The sequence below is a fragment of the Pezoporus wallicus genome, unplaced genomic scaffold (assembly GCF_028554395.1).
Source record: "Pezoporus wallicus isolate ANWC-B61680 ecotype Strahan unplaced genomic scaffold, APGP_CSIRO_Pwel_v1 contig_8057, whole genome shotgun sequence".
Lineage (NCBI taxonomy): Eukaryota > Metazoa > Chordata > Aves > Psittaciformes > Psittacidae > Pezoporus > Pezoporus wallicus.
In genome coordinates, this window is record NW_026637044.1 from 1,034,821 (window position 1) to 1,054,589 (window position 19,769).

A 19,769-nucleotide genomic window follows, 5' to 3' on the forward strand; every position below is an offset into this window, starting at 1 on the left:
CTTTCCCACCCCTCCTTTTACCTTCTCCCTCCCGAAGGTGAAAGGCGGGACGGGAAATGTAAAATACCCCCTTCCAATAATCATGCCCTCCAATCAACCCAATTGAGCCTTGCGCGCCCTAGGAGAGAGGGGGAATAAGCGTAGCAATGTCACAAGAGGATGATTTGGGACTATTTTGCCTTTTATTTGTTAAATCCCATTTATTTTTAATGCTTTTATGTGACACTCCCCCCGTTGCGCCCCACAGCCGAGGCTCGGCGATCGACGCGCTCGGCGCTCGGTAGGTTGGATGCGCTCGGCGCTCGATGGGCGCATGCGCGCTGCTGGTTGTACGGAGCATAAGGTGAAGGGGAAAGATGGCGGCGCCCGGCGGTGGTGTGGAGGCGGAGGAGGATGCGGCGGACCTGGTCTTCGGGAGGCTGGAGGAGGAAGCGCGGCGGCGGCAGGAGAGGCTGCGGGCTCTGAGGCAGCGCACGCTGCAGGTCGGTGAGGGGGTGGCGGTGAGTGGTTTGTGGGGTGGGAGGTGGAGGGGTGTGAAGGTCTGAAGTGGGCCTGTGTGTGTGTGTGTGTGTGTGTGTGTGTGTGTGTGTGTGTGTGTGTGTGTGTGTGTGTGGTCTGAGGTGCGCTTGGTGGTTTGAGGGAGGGGGAGAAGGGATGTGGGGTTCAGAGGATCTCCAGTGGGTCTGTAGTTGTTTGTGATGTGGGGGGCGGAGGGTGTGGAGACTAAGTTTAGAGGAGTGAGGAAGATTGGGCAGGGACAGGAGCATCTGAGGGTAGGTGGGTGGTTCAGGGGTGCTGAGGGGTCTGGAGCCCCCAGGCTGGGCATAACGAGGGGTTCAGGTTATGGAGCACTGGGGGTTTATGGGGCCAAGGGGGAAGGATGGCTGGTGTCTGGTGGGATGTGTGAGGAAGCAATGGGGAGCAGGCTGTGGGGCGGAGAGAGGACGAGGGAAGAGTAGTGAGGTAGAGGGGGTCCCCTGCTGTGGGGAAGGGGATGTGGGGTGAGAGGAGTGCCAGAAAAAGCAGGGTGTGTGTGCTGGAGGAGGAGGCTTGGGATTTATGTGATGATCCTGAGCCTCCTTTGTCTTGTCTAGGGGTTTGTGTGGGCTCTGTATGACCCCAGGGCCTGTATGGCCTGTCCTCGGGCTTCCTCTGGCTTTGCCTGAGTTATGGCTTTGCCATCCCTGGCCTTTGCTAACCCCTTCTCCCATTGTGTGGTTAAGCCACTTGATTTTTCCACGCTATCTCCCCAGTTGGCTATGTTTGCATCACATCTGGCATCCAGGCCACAGCCTCGGTTTGGTAGTGAGGATGAAAAGAGCTTCACCCCAGGGTTAACTAGTAACATGTTACATTTCTCTGGTGCTTTCTGGGCCTTCAGTTTCTCATCCATGAGATGCTGAGACCTCATTGCCTGTAGTGCAGGCCTGAGGATACTGAGGAACTGGCTGTGTTGCCAAAGCCAGGGTCCGTAAATGGTGATTTTCTTCTTGGATGTGTGTGCTGTGAATGGTGCGGCAGGCTCCTTGCTCAGCCCTGGGGGAATTCACTGTGGTTATTGTAAACCTTGTGTTGCGGAAGGTGCTGCTGACGGCAAAATATCTGGGATTGCTTATTAAATTTATCTGAAAAGTTTTGCAATTGCTTGGATTTTCACCCAAAATACTGTGGTTGTTTTCCCTGGTGTCCTTGTTGCCTCTGCAGATGCTGAGCTCAGAACATTAAAATGGAATTTTTATTTTATTTTTTTCAATTGGGGATGGAGTAAACTTGACAAACTTGGACATTAATATCTTGGCAGTGTCTGCTGAGGAAGGTGGCCATGCTCCAGTGTGTCTCTGCACATCCTGGCATCGCTTGGTTCTCCTCTTGGGCTAGTAGGGCGGCGCTAGCTCTACTCCTCTTCCACCACGATATCTGGAATTTGTTGATCGAGTTTAGTATGGTCTACTAGTGTGGGAAGGTGTTCATTCCCTCCACTGAGGGACTTTCTCCTGGGGCCACTAAAGGGAGCCGTGGTTTGGTGAGCAGGCCAAGTGTGTTCTGCTGTGGTTCTTGTCTTGAGATGTACGTTATAATCAGGGAGCTGAGCTTTATGAAGCGGGAGAGTGGGATACAGCCCCGTGATGACTCTTACTGGGAAGAAAAAAACATGGAAAAGAAAAGCTTCTTCTAAAAGAAAAGCTCTTCCCTTTATTTTCTGTCCCATCTAGCAAATTGAGAAGGAGTGAGATGTTGTGGAGGGAGTCATGCATGGAGTGCAGTTCTCATCTGCGTTATTGCTGCAGGGTTTTTTTTCTTAATTTGGGGTGAGATTTTCTGACATGGTCCCTGTGAAAGCTAATGCGGCTGTTGTTTAACACAAATAGCATCTCACACACAGTACCAGTGAGCTGCGCCTTTGAGGGTAAAGCTCCCGGTAGACCTGTCCTGGTAAGTTTTTTGAAGCCTCTCTAAATCCGTTTTTACTCTTGGCTTTTGCAGCTTCCTGAGACAGAGTTCCACCATTTAATGACAAAACTACTTCCTTTGGTTTAAAACCCGTTAAATGAAAGTTGCCTTGGGTGCTCTCTCACACAGCCCTTGTGAGAAATAAAATAATCACTCCATGTTCTTGTTTATGAGTTTATAGCATGCTTGGTCTCCCTTTCAGATCCAGGCTGTGGTCTGTGAAGTCTGTCTTTGTACACAAATCTCTCTGAATCATCTTGGTGACTTTTCCTGGTGCCTCTCTGAGTGCTGGGATGCCCTTTTGCTGAGAGCGGATCAGGATGTGGGCACTTGTGAGTCTACAGCACTGGCATTTATTTCGTGTTCCCCCCCCCCCCCCCCATGTTCTCACTTTGGTTACACAAGCCTGTCTTCAACAGTCAAAAGCTTGTCTGCTTTTTCCAGTTCTATTGGTCTCACCTGAGACCTTTCCACAGGAGCCTCCTCCAGGCTGAACAAGCCCAGCTCTCTCAGCCTGTCTCCATAGCAGAGGTGCTCCAGCCCTCAGAGCATCATCATGGCCTCCTCTGGGCTCGCTCCAACAGCTCCACTTCCTTCTCATGTTGGAGGCCTCAGAGCTGGATGCAGGACTGCACGTGGGCTCTCACCAGAGCAGAGCAGAGAGGGAGAATCCCCTCACTCAACCTGCTGGTGATTCTGCCCAGCACACATACTGTTGTCTCATTGCTCAGATGTCATTTTACAACCTGTCTGCCAGCTGTTGCTGGATTTCCTTCTGAGCGATTTCACCTGCAGCTGCTCTCAGCAGCTAGCCAGTCAGGTCTTTCCCAAGTCTTCTGTGGCAGCTCAAACCCTGCCAGAGGGCATGATGGTTGAGAAGAAGAGAGGATCCTCTCCTGCTGCTGTGAAAAGCTGCTGCTGGGGTTTGCAGGAGGGAAGTTGCTGCACTTCCAGTTATGTTTCTGTTTGATGAGGAGGTACTGGAGAGGCAGCAAGGAGCCTCCTTTAGCTCAGGACTTCTCTACAAGTTGTGCTGTGTGCTCGGTTTTCCTGGGAAGGTGATGCTTATCTTTTCGCAAATCAGTGAGGAAACGTGGGGTAATTAATACCCAGACACATAAAAACGCAGAGGATGATCTTGTGCTTTCTGCTTTGCTTACCTGACCTGTCGTGCCACCTTTTATTGATTGACAGCAAATGGGCTTTTACTCAATAAAAAGTGTTTGACTTCTGGGTGTAATTTACATTTGAGAAACTTCAGTCACTGCTTGCTTGTATAAAGATTCTTAGAACAGTCTGTAAGCTCTCAACCTCAGTGTACAGCCTTGGCATCAGCACAGTTTGCAATGTCAGGGATCAGGTACAGTATCAGAGAGGCTGTTTCCTTCCTAAATTTAAATAACATTGCCTTTCAGTAGCAAGACATTACATTGCAGACTGACTTGTTGGCATATTGAATATTACTTCCTGTTCCGGCAAAACAAATACAGTTTTGGATTGTGTAACTGTTATCTTGGTTTGCAAGCTTTCCTCTCTTCTTTTTTCCTCCCCCAAATACCTTGCAGTAGTTGCTTACTAAGCTTACAAGCCCTGAGGGCTGCTGCAGTGGCCGAAGAGCTAAAGGGCTGCTTGTCTTGGAGTTGCCAGTATGGAACTGAAATGTCTGACCCCTAAGGCTTCATTCACATGATGCTTCTGAGCAACCAGGGTGTCAGGCTATTATCTGAATGTTTTTATTTCTTTGGGATAAGCCTGATCCATGCAGGCTCAGCCAGGATATTGTTTTTCTTTTTCCTTTGGGCATTTTTACAGTTTCTGTGAGTACAGTTTCTTTTGAGTTTCTTCAAAAGAATCATGACCAGCAGGTCGAAGGAGGTCATCCTGCCCTTCTATTCTGCTCTTATGAGACCCCACTTCCAGTACTGTGTCCAACTCTGGTGTCCCTGATATATGAATGACATGGAACTGTTGGAATGAGTCCAGAAGAGGCCACAAAGATAAATGGGCTGGAGCACCTCCCGTATGAAGGCAGGCTGAGAAAGTTGGGGCTGTTCAGCCTGGAGAAGAGAAGGGTCCTGGGAGACCTCTGAGCAGCCTTCCAGTATCTCAAGGGTGACTAGAAGGATGCCAGAGAGGGATTCTTCATTAGGGCTGTAGTGATAGGACAAGGGGTAATGGCTAAAACTGACAGAGGGGAGATTTAGATGAGATCTGGGGAAGAAGTTCTTCCCTGTGAGGGTGGTGAGTCCCTGGCACAGGTTGCCCAAAGAAACTGTGGCTGCCCCATCCCTGGCAGTGTTTGAGGCCAGGCTGGACAGGGCTTGGAGCAACCTGGTCTAGTGGAAGGTGTCCCTGTCTATGACAGGGGGTTGGAACTGGGTGATATTAAGGTCCTTTCCAAACCAAGCCATTCTATGATTTTGTGAAAGATCATATCTCCCTGTTTTGTATGCCCCCAAAAATCTGGAACCGAAAAAAGGAAATACAAAAATAAAAACCCCAATAAAACAACTCCACAGGATCCTGTTATCTGGAAGCCATTGGAAAGTCATGTGGGAGCAACCTTGGAGGTAAGCTTTCTGCTGTGCCAGAGGAGAGGAGCCACATATGGAAGTGCCATAGTCTCTTAATGTGGCTGTGCATATTTTCTGCCAGTTTATGATATATAAAAAAGCGTTTCTGAAGCTGGTTGCTTATGAAACTGGTGCTTAGCTCATGTTTTCATTGCTACCTTTTATTAACAGGAAAACCCCACCAAGTTTTTGCAGGGAGCCTTATGAAAGCTCCTGCGGTGACATAGATCTTTTCAAGTTTAAGGTTGTTTTTCTGTGTGTGTTTTAGGAAGCAAATAGTTCTAGCTCCCTAGGTCCTGCTGTGGGGAGAAGTGGGACAGGCTGTGCAGACATCTCCAAAATGAAGGCATTGGGGTTAAGAGCTAAAAAATGGGATTCTTCATATGGCTTTTATTTTGCAAATGACTTGAGTATGGGCAGTAGAAGCTGTGTGAGGGCTGGACTGGTCCGTAGCTCACTCTGTGCCCAAGGGTTCTTGTGCTGATGCTCATGACGGTGTTGAGGCTCATCCTCACAGTATCATGTGGTAAAGCCTTGCTTATCTTCTCTTTTTTTTTTTTTTTTTTCCTTGCTTAATGCTGGAAATCAGATTAAAATGTTCTGTGTGTGTTTCTCAGGAAGACTTTTATTTTTTTTTTTTTAGTTGAAGAAAACCTTTAACCCAATTTAAGGTTCAGTTTAGCACAGCTGTCTTTAGTTTAACAGTTTCTGACTGTCACCTAACTATACACTTTAGAAGTAGAAGTAGAAACATAGAATCCCAGAATGGTTTGGGTTGAAAAGGACATTAAAGCTCATCCAGTTCCAAGCCGGTGCCACAGGCAGGGACACCTTCCATTAGATCAGGTTGCTCCAAGCCCCGTTGTGCCTGGCCCTGTGCACTGCCAGGGATGGGGCAGCCACAGCTTCTCTGGGCAACCTGTGCCAGGGCCTCACCACCCTCACAGGGAAGAACTTCTTCCTAAGGTCTAATCTAAAATGGGAGAGCAAGGTCTCCTGAACCTTTTGAAGGTACCTGGCTGGAGGTGACTCTGTTTGCACATGCTGAGGTCTTGCCAGTGCTTGCTGGAGCAGTTTGACCAGCAGTGAGGTATGCAAAGCCATGGGTATTTTCAGGATGGAGACGTGTGCAAAGTTTCAATGGCAATTTGCAGTTTTCTGGCTTAAAATAAGGTGCTCAGCAGCATGGTGTTTCCTGTGAAAAGCTGACACCACTTGTACCACCTCAACTATAAAATCATTCTCCCACAGATTGGACTGAAGCTTTTGGGGAGATTTATCTGCTTAATGGAGGGTTGAGTCCAAAACAGTGTTTGGAGCAGTAAGGAAGTCCTTGTCTGAGATAAGAAGTCATGAGATAGCTCTGTTGATCCCCACTGGCTGGTGTATGAGGAGCCATTGTCCCTTCCTATCTGGAAACAGGAATTTTGTTTCAAGTCCTCTTCTTAATCCACAAGAAGCTGTATTTCCGTAACTGCAGCTTTCTGCTGAGCAAGTTGATAATTAACTGTTACTTGTATTTATGTATTTATGAAATGCTTGTCTGCAGGTTGCCCTTGAAACTGGTTCTCTGATGCGTTCCCATCTGCCCGGTTTGGACTTGGATGAAGTCTTTGCTTGGCTGTGGTGTGTACTGAAGTTTACCTTGCTAAAAGTCCTGTTAAAATCACCATGTAATGTCAGTTCTTCCAGCAGGCACATCCTGTGATGCGGCTGTAAACACCTTGTAAATTGGAGCTTGCATCTTAAAAATATTGAGGTCTCTGCAAAAGCTCAAGCTCAACTGATTTGGGGATCCGTCCGTGATAAGGAAAACTGTGCTGATAAAAAAGGGTGGGAGATGGAAAGGTCACGGGCTCTTTAGTTGGTTCATGTATCCCCGTGCAGTGTGTGTGTGTGTCGTCTACAAATGATTTAGGGATGAATTTTATTTTAGTTAAAAATACGTGTATGTATATTTAGTATAGGATTTGATAGGTTTTCCTCTGGATAGCACCAGAGAAGTATAATAGTAGTGAAATAAAGTAGTACGTACATTATCTTTCTTTCAAGGAGCTAAGTACTTTTTCCACAGCTACTTATTTTTAGCAATAGATATCTGAGTAGAGGAGCTGTTTTCTCGGGTGCTGCTTGTAACCTGGGTCTGTTCCTTTGATGCAGCTATTGAAATAATCTTGTGTGTGGCTGCTATTGAAATGAGAGGAAATACTTCATGGCTGCCGATGGCGTGACAGGGCCATGGCACATTACTGCTGGGTTAATTTGGATGACAAGGGAGAGGACGGTTTTCAGAGGAAATTTCCCAAACTCACCTTTGCAAGACTGCAAGTGGAGAGGTTGAAGGTGTGCTGGCTAAGGCTGTGAGATGCTGAATGCAGTTAAAATGTTGAGAGGAGCTCTGCATCCACTTCTGACCTTTCCCTGCCAGTTTCTAGGGTTTCAGGGTAGTTTGTTTCCCCCTGTTTCAATAATACAGCTTGTGGCTGATGTAAAGACAAAAAGGCAGTGAAGTGCCAATGCGTGCAGGGAGGATTTGGATGGCAGCAGGCTGGAGATGGAAGGGTAGGCTGCAGAGCTGGACTCATCTGATGGAGCGGCTCAGTGCTAGGAAGACATGTGGAGCAATCCTTTCTTGTTTTGGTTGGCTCTTTAATGGGCTGCTCTGTTCTGTCTGAGGCTCAGCAGTGCAGGAAGGATGGGCCAGCGTGCTTGACATGGCAAGGAAGCATTTCAGAGTGGGAAAGGGTGAACTGTGGGGAGATGTAAAGCAAATTGCACTGACTAAGTAGAAGGGAGGGAAGCTTGAGATGCAATATGTGACCCAGGAGTGTGCATCTGCAGCCCAGAAAGCCAACCATGTCCTGGGCTGCCTCACCAGCAGTGTGACCAGCAGGTTGAGGGAGGGGAATCTCTCTGCTGTGCTCTTGTGAGACCTGCCCCCTGCAGTCCTTTGTCCAGCTCTAGGGCTTCCAACACAAGAAGGCTGTGGAGCTGTTGGGAGTGAGCCCAGAGGAGGCCACGAAGATGTTCCAAATGCTGGAGCACCTCTGCTCCTCTGCTATAGAGATAGGCTGAGAGAGATATTTGAGATGCTGTTCCTTAGGCTAAGACTTGTACAGGCAGATGCTGTAGGCAGAACTAGCTTAACTCAGACCCTCTTTTTCATATTGCTTTTGCCATTGCCAGCAGGGACTGTTGCCACTTGTCGGACTGCCAATGGATCAGCCTAGCAGAAGTTGGCACTTGGAGGCAAAAACCTTTGAAAAGACCATGCCAGATGTTTTCCTCCTTTCAGTACAGAACCACTGCGATATAATAAACCCTGTCAGGAGTGTATTTTGTAAACAGAGGGCTAGCTTTCCTAGGAGAAACCAGCAGAAAGTTTGAGATCTGATTTTTTTTTTTTTTTTTTCCTGATGCTCATTAATTTTGAGTGACTTCTGCATCGCCATTATAATGGACAGAGGGTTTTTACATAATTTTTCTCTTTTCACCTGTACCTATAGAAAAAGATTAAGCACTCATTTTCAGCCCAAATTAGCCAGTGCTAAAACCTCAGCTCCTTTAATCTACCACTCGGAAGCCCCAGCTGTGCTGTCTGGGCTGCTTTTTTGCTGAGGCCTTAGGATGGGCTCTGTGGAAATAATAACTGACACGAAGCCTCTTTTCATCCGTTGCTGATAACACGCTCGTGCCGAATGAGTAGTTGCTCCGAAGGGTAATGCAGAGCTGGAGGTATGACTTGCGGTAGCGATACAGATGGTGTGTAAGCTCTCCATTGGGGAAATCTCATTTAGCCTTCAAATGGATAAGCTTGCCTCTATCACTGCTTGTTCTTTACATTTTTTAATTACCTGTTGTGAGTAGCTTTGTATTTTTTAATAGAAGAACCTTGTTTTTCCAAGGAAGCGGTGCTGGAGGGATTGTGTCTCTCCTTCCTAGCTGCTGGCCCCATTGACTGGTTTCATGCTGGGGCGATGGAGGGCTGATACCCTGTAGCTATGAGGCCTTTCCAAGCTTCAGGAAAAGTGTTTGAGTATCAATGGTAGCTGATTTTCTTTTTTACACCCTACTGAAAGGTTTAGTGTGAGCTCAGCTGTTATGAGCTATTAAGGAACCGATTTGGGAGATTTGCTGTGAAGTTGAACTGTGGAAACCATTTTGATTGGGGTTCCTGTTTTATTAAACCTTGGAGAACATACCCAGGAGTCAAATCCACAGGAGAGCAGGCCTGAACCTACAACAATTCCTGCGGGAATTTTGCTTGGCATCTCTTATTGAATGAAACATACAGTGGTTGTTACTGGGAAGGCAACATTAGTGTGGTCTGAGCTCTTCGGCTTTGTAAATTGTGATACCATTCAAGGTGCTGCTTGTTGAACAGTGTAGTTAAAGGTCAGTTTGAAGCTTTTCCTCCCATGTAAGCATTTGATTCCCTTTCAGATTCTATTTTTGAAGCTTTTAAAAGCTTTTCCTTTATTCAGATTTGGTTCTATTTCCTTTGACAACTTCCAGCATCCTTTTGGTTTTTTGTCTTTTTTTGTTTTTTTAACTGGGGCTTGACATTTGTTTTCCTGTTGCCCTCAGTTCCATAAATACAGCAAATGCAAATCATCCCACTCCTCAGATCGTCTAGTGTAAAGCATGACCCTTTCAAGGGTAATGTATTTTCATCTGGAAGAAAGTAATTTGAAATACAAGTGCCAACAGGGAAAAGGAGCGTCTGTGTGAACTTTCAGGCACGCTCCTTAAGCTGCAAACGTGGTGCAGAAATGGGGATCCAAAGCTGATCTAAGCAGCAAACCCATTCGTGAGAGAATTTAGGACAGCTTCAAAGGATATTGTTAATAAGCAAAAATCAAGTGACCTTTAGTAGAATGATGAGAGGCAGTGAAGGGCAGCACACCACCTTGAATGTGCGATCCAGGCTGGTAGTGAGGATGATGCGAAGCATCTAAAGCCAGAAGGTGTTTGCCAAAAGTTAGGGACAAGCTGAAATGAGAAAATCTATTCTGTAAGCACCCAAATTTCACCCATTTCTTGCAGCTAATGCAGCTTGTGTGAGCTTGTGCAGCCCTAATGACAAGACATGCTGCTCTTCCTTTAATTTTATTGTCTTCCCTGCATCTGTTGGGATGCAGCTAGCTTTGTGCTGATTATGTGGCAGCTTCCTGTTGTTCGTACTGCTTCGTGTGAAACAAGGCACAGAGGTGAACAACAGGAGTGCCTGTGAGTGTGGAGAAACTGATATTTGGCCCTGGCCCGTGCTGTAAAAATCTGGGTGCTTGGGACTGCTGGGGATTTTGTGCCAAGGTGATAGAGGCACCTAAAAAGAAGCAAAAAGCGGATGCCTTGTTTCTGCTTGCTCAGGTTCTCTGTCAGAATAGCTTAAGGAGAACTCTCAAAAAATGTTCAGTTGCATTTAGGTATAAAAAAATAATACCAGAGAACAATAAATAATCCAAATAATGAGACCTCTGCTTTGAAATACCACGAAACCAGCACCGTGAAGTATAAAGTGGCTTAAAAAGCATCCTTTGTCTGTAGCATTTGAATTTCCAAGGGAGATGAGCAGATGGTTGTGCTGTTGGCTTCTGTGGAAAGGCTTGTTGTAGGCATGTATTGCCCATATAATAAAGAGCATGTACATGTGTATCTATATCTGTTATGAGTTCCTGCATTAAGATTCCACCTTCTCTGTCCTTGCAGCCTTCCTTCCCTTTCTTCATTTGTGAAGTGGGTGGTGTAATACTTTTTCCTGTCACTTAGGAACGGTTGTATGGAAAAAGTCCTCGCTGAGGTAGTATTTAGCATTTACACTCATAGACAGACCTTATCGTGCAGCTGTGTTCTGTATGTACAGGCTTTTTTGTCCTTTTGCACTTGCTGCTCTTAAATTCTGGGACAGCATTTGATTGCTGCAGCTGAATAACAGGATCCACTACTAGGTAATCTCCCAGTGGAAGACCCAGGTTCTCCTCTTCTTTTAAAACAGACTATCCAGAGGTTCAAGGGGGTGCTGCTCATTTTCCAAAAGTGTCTGTCAGCAAAACCAAGATCATCAGGTGGGAGGCAGCTGCTGATGTGGGGACTCGGCTCAGCAGGGAAGCTGCTTTTCTCTGCACTGAGCCTTCATAATGCAATAACCTAACAAGTGTAATAGCTGCATAGCTGTTTCTCATGCTTCGTTGGCCAAAAAGCCCTGAATGAGGCCAAAAAAGCAGGAACCTCTGAGGCTTGTACATCCGTTGAGCTGTGTTTGTGTGGCAAGGAAGGGTCTCCCACCTGCTCCTTCGCTCTGCATCCCTGCACCGGCGCTAAAGCTTTTGTGGCTGTATCATGCATTGCGCTGGGGGGAAAAAATGGCTTTGGCTGCAGCCCAACCTTTTGTTTAATGTTGCTTTCACTTTGCAGCCAGATCGCTTCCCTGCTCCTCCACGCCTGCCTGTGCTGGCAAGAGAGAGGTAGGTGGGGGAGGAAGGGCACAGAGCTGCTTGTTTCCTTTGCAGTGCAGCTTTGTGCTGTGTTTTCCTGCCACCGCTGTGGACAAGGAGCTTTTCTGCCAGGTTTTCCAGGCTGTCTCGAAGAATCAGTCAGTCTGCAAACACTGCTGGACTCTGACCGAAACGTCTCTCCTGTTGAAGACTGACCGGTGTGTGGCCTGGCAGTTTGGCTTGCTGCTGCGCTCAGTTTTGTTCTTTTCTGCTTGTTTTTTATCTTGGTGGAGCAAACCAGCCTTGCGTTCCTGAAAGCAGAGTACCAAGTGGCTGAGAAAACAGTTGCTGTGGAAACAGACCGTATTAAAGTTATTGCAGCGAGAATAAAACACACACTTTAGAGCTACAAAGGCTTCATTCCTATTCAGGCTTTATTAGGAAAGTAATAAGCCATCACAGTGCTGCTCAAGTGGCTGGAGATGGAAGCCTGCAGACAAAATGATTGTGCTCCCATCAGTGACACGTAAAGAGGCTCTCAGTGGGCGGCCAGGAGCAGTCGGTCATCAAACCTTGTGAAAGGTTCCTTGAGACTTTTTTCTCTGGTGCCACACCATTGTTGACTTTGAAACAAGAAGGTTCTCCAGAGCTGTGTTGGTGTATGGCAGGATCTGTGGTGGTGGGGAAGATGGGATCAAGGGGACTGGGATGTTAATTTGGATCCAAAGTTTGCTGGAGATGCGGGTGTTTCTTAATGCCTGTAGTGAGGTCCCAGCTCTGGTGTGTTGCTTGATTGGTACCCACAGGGAAATCTGTTGACAATAAAATGCGAAGAGCGGTATATTCTTAAGCACTCACTTTGTCTTGTGGGCTGCTTTGGCTTGGAAGCCGATTGTGTGAAATACGTGTTTTGTTTTCTGTTTTCTTTAAGCTCTGGAAACCTTTTGTGACTATGTGGTTAGGAAGGGGAAAGGCTGGAAAATACGGTGGTAGAGGAGTGCCAGAATCTCATTACTTAACCCAGTGCTCTGCTCAACACAAAAGGTGGGAGCTAGAAGTGGAGGTTTCAGGTGAATCACATTTAGGCTGTGCATTGCTGATGACAGTTCTGTGAAATGAGGAGCTGTTCGTGCTTCTGTAGAAAGGTGGGTCTCTTTGTTTCTTCTAAGGATGTGCACATTTGGTGGTTATAGTCAAGGCTTGAATTAGTGTCTGCTCATTCACAGCTCCCTGCTGTAATCACTGGAAACAGTGACAGTCACAGCTGTCTCCTCCATGTGCGCTTTGACAGGTTTTATGCAAGGGAGCCAAATAAATACAAGTATTTTGCTTCAGCTGTAGTTCCCAAGATGCTGCCACACAGACATAAGCGTGCACTACCAGGGAAGACAGTGATCCTGCTTTTGCTGCTCTCTCTGCCCCTCCTCTGGTGAGCTGAGGTTAAAATAAACCCAGCCAGGTTACAATGAACCCAGCAGGAAAAAGGAAGCACTTGGTTTCTCTCTGTTTAAGTTCCTGGTTCACAGGGAGGCCTTGTGAACAGGAGGGGTGGGAGAAGGGTGGCCAGACTTTGGTTTAAGCACTGGCTTTTGTGTATGTGTGAGCCTGTGGCGATAGGCTGGAGTTGAACAACCTTTTGCACCCATCTGAGTGGATTCTACTGTGGCCGCATCCTGTCTGTAGCTGCCTGCACTGGCATGCATGTGACCCTGCCATGAACTGGTTCAGGAAGCTAACTGGCTTTTATTTTACTTCTTTCCCCTTTTGTTTGGTTGGTTTGGTTTAATTTTTGTGGGAGAGTGAGTCCTTGAAGTGGTTTCCTATGGGGCGAGGTGAGCCCAGGGAGCCTATGGGGCGAGGTGAGGCAATGGGAAGGTGTGGCTGGTGGAGATGGACGGAGGATGAAGATGCAGCAGGGCTCTGACATGATCACCTTGGATGGGACAGGCAGCAGGATGGCAGTGCCAGCCAGGCCAGCCAAAAGCAGGCTGCTCATGGGGCCAGGGCTGGGGCTGACAGACTGGGAGGCTAGGTGAGAGGTATTTATTTTTAAGCTTGTGACAATCAGCACACAGGTATAAATAATGGAGTGTGATGGGATTATTTTGAGTAATAGCACATTGAGCTAGCACAGAGGCATCTGGGATAATAATAGAATCAGGGAATGGTTTGGGCTGGAAAGGACCTTAAAGCTCATCTAGTTCCAACCCCCTGCCAGAGGCAGGGACACCTTCCACTAGACCAGGTTGCTCCAAGCCCCTGTGTGCAACCTGGCCTTGGACACTGCCAGGGATGAGGCAGCCACAGCTTCTCTGGGCAACCTGTGCCAGGGCCTCACCAGCCTCACAGGGAAGAACTTCTTCCTCACATCTCATCTCATCTCATCTAAATTTCCCCTCTGTCCTTTTAAAGCCATTCCCCCTTGTCCTTTCCCAACATGCCCTTGTCAAAAGCCCCTCCAATTAAATCAGTTAAATGCTTGATTATATGAATTTGAAAAGCACTTTAAACAGGTTTACCCGCAAGCACTTTCTGTGATGCAGTGCTCTGTTCACCCTTGGGAGATGCTGGTGTCTCCCAAACTTGCTTTACTTCAGTGCACCCATCTGTGTTACTCTGATGGATAAAGTGCAGCAGGAAGCTGCCAACCTCCTACGAGTCAGGTAGGGACCTGCAGAGCTGCTGGGAGCTGGGGGAATCCCTCCTGTCCTGTGACCAGCAGCAATTAGTAACCAGCGGCACAAAAGCTTTACAGTCTCTAACTCTCCCCTGTCCAAAAGACAGCAGTTGGAGAATGACATAATTAACCTCGTCAGCAAAATGCATCAAATGTTGTGAGGTCAGGGTTACTCAGCACAGGCGCTGAGCAGATGGACGGGTAAAACATTTTGTTCCGCACGATTTGAGTGTTAATCAGGCTGCGCTTGATTCTGGGAGTCCCTCTGTGCCCATTCCCACTTGCAGTCTCACACTTCGATGCAGGTGGAAGAGGAGACTTCCTTCTTTCCCATCTAATTTCTGCTTTGTTGTGGGTGTGTGAGGAATTTGGAGACAAGGCTGGCTGGCAAAAGCTGTGTTATGCCTTTTTTCTTTTTTTTTTTTTTCTGAGGGAACGTGCAGGGCTCCTTTCCTCTACCCACAGTGTTACTCTCCTTCCTGCCCTAGAGCTTTTCCAGAGAGGTGGAAATTAGACCTGACTATGGGACATCATGTCTGTTGGAGCTGTGGTGTGTATCCTGTGAGCGTGTACTGCTGTCCTGTGTCCAGTTCAGGGGCTCCCAACATAAGAAGGATTTGGAGCTGTTGGAGTGAGTCCAGAAGAGGCCACAAAGATGCTGTGAGGGCTGGAGCACCTCTGCTATGGAGACAGGCTGAGAGAACTGGGCTTGTTCAGGCTGGAGAAGAGAAGGCTCTGGGGAGACCTCTGAGCAGCTTCCAGTGCCTAAAGGGGCCAACAAGAAAGCTGGAGAGGGGCTTTTGATAAGGGCAGGTATGGACAGAACAAGGGGGAATGGCTTTAAACTGACAGACGGGAGATTTAGATGAGATGTGAGGAAGAAGTTCTTCCCTGTGAGGGTGGTGAGGCCCTGGCAGAGGTTGAGCAGAGAAGCTGTGGCTGCCCCATCCCTGGCAGTGTTCAAGGCCAGGTTGGACACAGGGGCTTGGAGGAGCCTGGTCTAGTGGGAGGTGTCCCTGCCCATGGTAGGGGGTTGGAACTGGATGAGCTTTGAGTTTCCTTCCAACCCAAACCATCTTAGGATTCTATGTCTGAACTCATTCTGCTTCATACAGTGAGGCACTGCTACTTCCCTTTATGAAGGGAGACACCACTGTGTGAACATTCAGAGCATAATGCTCTTTCCTTGGAGGTACGTGCAGCAGTTCTGGCCATGGCACTATGGAATTTCTCAAGGAGACAAGTAGCTGAGCTTCTTGGTGACCTCTTATTGAAGAGCCCTTAATGGTGCCTCCCGTTAGCTGTTTCCTCTGTTCAGCCCATTTTCCATTTTGGGTACTTAGACTAAATTTCCATGCTGTTTGTCAGTGCTGTGTTCGCTGTTGGGTCCATTGTCTGAATTGCTGGTGTGCTGTTACCACACTGCAGGTGTTTCAGCATCTCAGGTGATGTCTGAATGAACAACTAAACATTCATAAAGGTTGTCAGAGGCTTTAAAGAAAAAATTAAAATAGAGACTCATATTTAGTGTTTTCCAAAAAAAATAACGCAAAGCTCAGCTTTTGAGCACTTTGTCATCTTCTTCTGTATGCTTCAGGCTCTTTGCAAAAGTGAAATAACGCTGTTCTGCCCTGAAATGAGTCTGAAGCAAGTCAGGACTTGGGGTTCCAGCACCAGGCAGAGATCTTTGTTACTGCTCAATTTGGGGAGCTAAAGTTACAAAGTTTGAAAATACTTGTCCTTAGCTGAAAAATGTTAGTCCCCGAGCTGAATTTTCAACCCAATGCTGAAATGTTAACTGAAGCTCTGTAGGTGCTTTGGATGGATGTAGGTGGCTTGGTGCTGCCCCTCTCCTGCCATCAGGAGAGAAATGGTTTTTAAATCCAAAATAATGTGGCCAGCAGGACTAGGTTAGTGACTGCCCTGCTGTACTCAGCACTGGTGAGGCCACACTTTGAATACTGTGTTCAGTTTTGGGCCCCAAACTGTAAGAAAGACATTAAGGGGCTGGAGTGTACCCAAAGAAGAGGAAGAAGCTGGTGAAAGATCTGGAGCACAAGTCTTGGGAGGAGTGGCTGAGGGAACTGAGGTATTTTGGCCTGGAAGAAGAGAAGGCTCCGGGGGGACCTTATCACTCTCTGCAGTATCTAAAAGGAGATTGTAGCTAGGGGCAGTTGGTCTCTTCTCCCAAGTAAGAGGGGATAGTACAAGAGGAAATGGCCTCAAGTTGCAGCAGGGGAGGTTTAGATTGGATATTAGGAAAATAAGTCTTCACTAAAGGGTTGTCAAGCATTGGAACAGGCTGCCCAGGGAAGTGGTGGAGTCACCAGTCCTGGTGGTATTTAAAAGACGTGTAGATGTGGCACTTAGCGTCGTGGCTTAGTGGTGGCCTTGGCAGTGCTCCTTAACGGTTAGACTCAGTGATCTCAATGGTCTTTTCCAACCTGAATGATTCTGTGATCCACCACAGCCCAGCGGAGGATTGCAGCATATGGAGAAGGAAAGGTACAAAGGAGGATTTGTGTCTGTTTCTGAGAGAAACTATTTTGTTTTTCAATCAAGGCTTTTGTTCTTGGCTGGTTTGGTGCATGTCTTGAAGTCCCCTGTGGCCATAACCTTGGGTGAATCGCGGAAAAGAAACTGCAGTTGTTAATGCCACCTCTCCCAGTGACGCCCAGTCACTTTGGTCTGGACTGTAGTTGCACTGTCTGTGAAACTGTTGAGCTATTTGCCAAGCCTGTGTGTTCAGTTAGCCTCGCAGCATCCCTCTCCGGTGGTTTCAAACCATCCCAGTTTCACGATGGGGAAATTAAAATCTCGTTGCTGAAATAATGAGTGTTGTAAAAAACCCGAATGAATGGCTGTGTGCTGCTGGGCCACTTGTTTGCTACATGAACATAAGGTTGCTGTTAGTTGTAGAGGAATTTATTTGTGAAGTTTTGTTCCCTTGTAACCTCCAAGCAAATAACTTAAAATACTCATGAAGACTGGATGGGCTTGGTGATCTCCATCAGTACACAGGTTTCCCCAGCATCTTTCTGCCTGGGAGAACAAAGTGGAATGCAAGAAAGCAACAGATGATCAGAGAATCCTAGAATAGTTTGGTTTGGAAGGGACACAGTTGGTTTCTGGGCTGGAAGCGCACAGTACTGGGTCATGTGGAGTTTCTCATGGACCAACATCCCCAAGTCCTCCTCAGGGCTGCTCTCCTCAATCCAGTCTCCCCCAGCCTGTATTTGTGCTTGGGATTACCCTGACCCATGTGCACAACCTTGCACTTGCCGTGTTGAACTTCAGAAGGTTTGCGCTGTCCCACCTCTGCAGCCTGTCCAGGTCCCTCTGGATGGCATTCCTTCCCTCCAGGCTGTTGGCTGCACCACACAGCTCAGTGTTATCAATGGACTTGCTGAGGATGCTCTATCCCACTGTCCGTGTTGCCCACAAAGATGCTGAAATCCACGGCCTGTAGCTGGAGAGCAGCAGCCGTGCTGTTACGGTTGGCTGGCATTGCTTTTCAGCGGGCTTGTTTGTTTAGTTTATGAATAGGAAAAAGAGACCTCCAGAAAATAGGTTAATCATCAGCTCCAAAAATGCAGTTGGGTTTGCCTGGTGTCCAAGCAGTGCTGCGTAATTGGTGCATGTGAAGCTGTGATTTACATTTGAGAATCTCTCAGTAGTTTATCTAACTTTATATATATACACACACACACACACGCATATATATATATATATATATATATGTATATGAATATGGTATGGGGAGGATTCAAGTGTAGAGCTTGTTGGCTGCAGTAAACCGTTAACCTTTCAGCAATGTCCTGGTGTGTAAGCGCCAACCTGGTTGTAGTTTTTCTCTTTTTTTTTTTCCTCCCTCAGAGAAATGAAACTGGCCATGTGTAGCATTTGGGTTTTTTTCTGCTTTTATCTGAGAGCCACAGGAGTGACATATTAACTCGCTGAAAGGCTTCCGAAATCCAGCCAAGCCAGGCTGCCCTCTCTTCCCTCCCACCCCAGAGGAGAACAAGAACATAAGTGGAACATTGTCCCTGTCTGCAGTGGTGGCTGCTCAGCTTGAATATGACCAACAGGTGTTTTTTTCTTATAAAGCTGTGTTTTATTTTTTCCTGGCTAGTAGAAGAGAGTTATGTGACTTAGCGAAGATATGATGGGAGTTAAAGCAGGCACACTGTTTCTCTGGCACAAACAGAATTCATTCTTGAGTTAAACCCCCTTTTTTGGTAGAGAATCAGCCGATTCCCGAGTGTTGTGTCCACTAAATCAACAGCTTGTACTGGAGGATGGGATGACTCTTGCAAGCACATTAACCTGTCAAATTCAAATAAAGGAGTTTTGTTGTTGGGAGAACAAGCTGTAATGGTCTGCTCTGCCTGCTGCCAGCACCACTTTTGCAGGAGGTCTGGCTGTACCTTCTCAGAAAGTGTCAGTGCTCTGACCGCAGCCTGCAAACCCCCCAGAATTTTCCACTGCTGCTAACAGTAGTGGTTTTAGTGGGTGCTGAGGAGTGACACTTTACTGCCCATCTTCAAGCACATTTGTCCTTCCGTTTCAAGGATGGATAGTCATAGAATCCTGGAATGGTTTGTGTAAGAAGGGACCTCAAAGCTCATCCAGTTCCAGCCCCCTACCAGAGGCAGGGACATCTTCCACTAGATCAGGTTGCTCCAAGCCCCGTCCAACCTGGCCTTGAACACTGCCAGGGATGGGGCAGCCACAGCTTCTCTGGGCAACCTGTGCCAGGGCATCACCACCCTCACAAGGAAGAATTTCTTCCTCACATCTCATCTCAATCTCCCCTCTGTCAGTTTAAAGCCATTCCCCCTTGTCCTGTCCCTACCTGCCCTTGTCAAAAGCCCCTCTCCATCTTTCTTGCTGGCCCCTTTAGGCACTAGAAGCTGCTCTAAGGTGTCCCTGGAGCCTTCTCTTCTCCAGCCTGTCTCCATAGCAGAGATGCCCTCCAAGCCCCAGAACTGGACACCATAGTGTAGTAGAAGGGGAGAATCCCCTCCCTCGACCTGCTGCTGGTCATGCATCTTTGCAGATTAGGAGCTAGTCTCTTGTGTGCATTTGCTCCATTTAAGGCAGCGGCTTTGCTTGTGCATATTTCCTTTGGAGAAGCAACTTCAGACTCAGACTTCAGAAAAGCAGCACTTTACCTCCCAAATGTTAATTATTAGGTGCTTTTTCAAATCAGCAGCTCTGTCCATTCTCTCTCACCATGTCAGCGTTTCCCTGCCGGCACAGTCAGTCTCCCTGCTGCTTCCCAGTGAAGGGTTATGGTATTTCTTAGCAGCATGGAGTGTTTTGCCAGCCACGGCTGCGGCTTCACTGCAGAGGGTGAGTTTGAAGGAAAGCCCTGAATTAACATTTTGGATTAATAAGGAGGATTTACGGGAGATGCTGGGCACAAGGGTTGGGACAAGACTCATTATTCACACTGGGTTTGAGGTTAGTGGCAGGGCACCTCTAACAGCCACCTAAAGCAGGCAACACCAGCACATGCATATACCAATTGTTAAAAGAATTGGTAACAGTGTTGGAGCAGCAGCATCCTGTGCCAGTGTGAACTGCAGTGACCCAATTGAATCAGTGTCATGAGAAATACCAGGGTGAGGA

The 19,769-nt window shown here is 47.3% G+C and overlaps 1 protein-coding gene across 1 annotated transcript in view; it reads left to right on the forward strand.

The window, feature by feature from the left end:
* Window positions 1-217: 217 nt before the first annotated feature.
* The window catches only part of CCDC12 (coiled-coil domain containing 12), a 45,972-nt gene continuing 26,420 nt past the window's right edge, over window positions 218-19,769 (forward strand). The window contains exon 1 of the mRNA XM_057402864.1: window positions 218-482. Coding sequence (XP_057258847.1) covers window positions 357-482 — 126 coding nt within the window. The 5' untranslated portion in view covers window positions 218-356. The remainder of the gene's footprint in view (window positions 483-19,769) is intronic.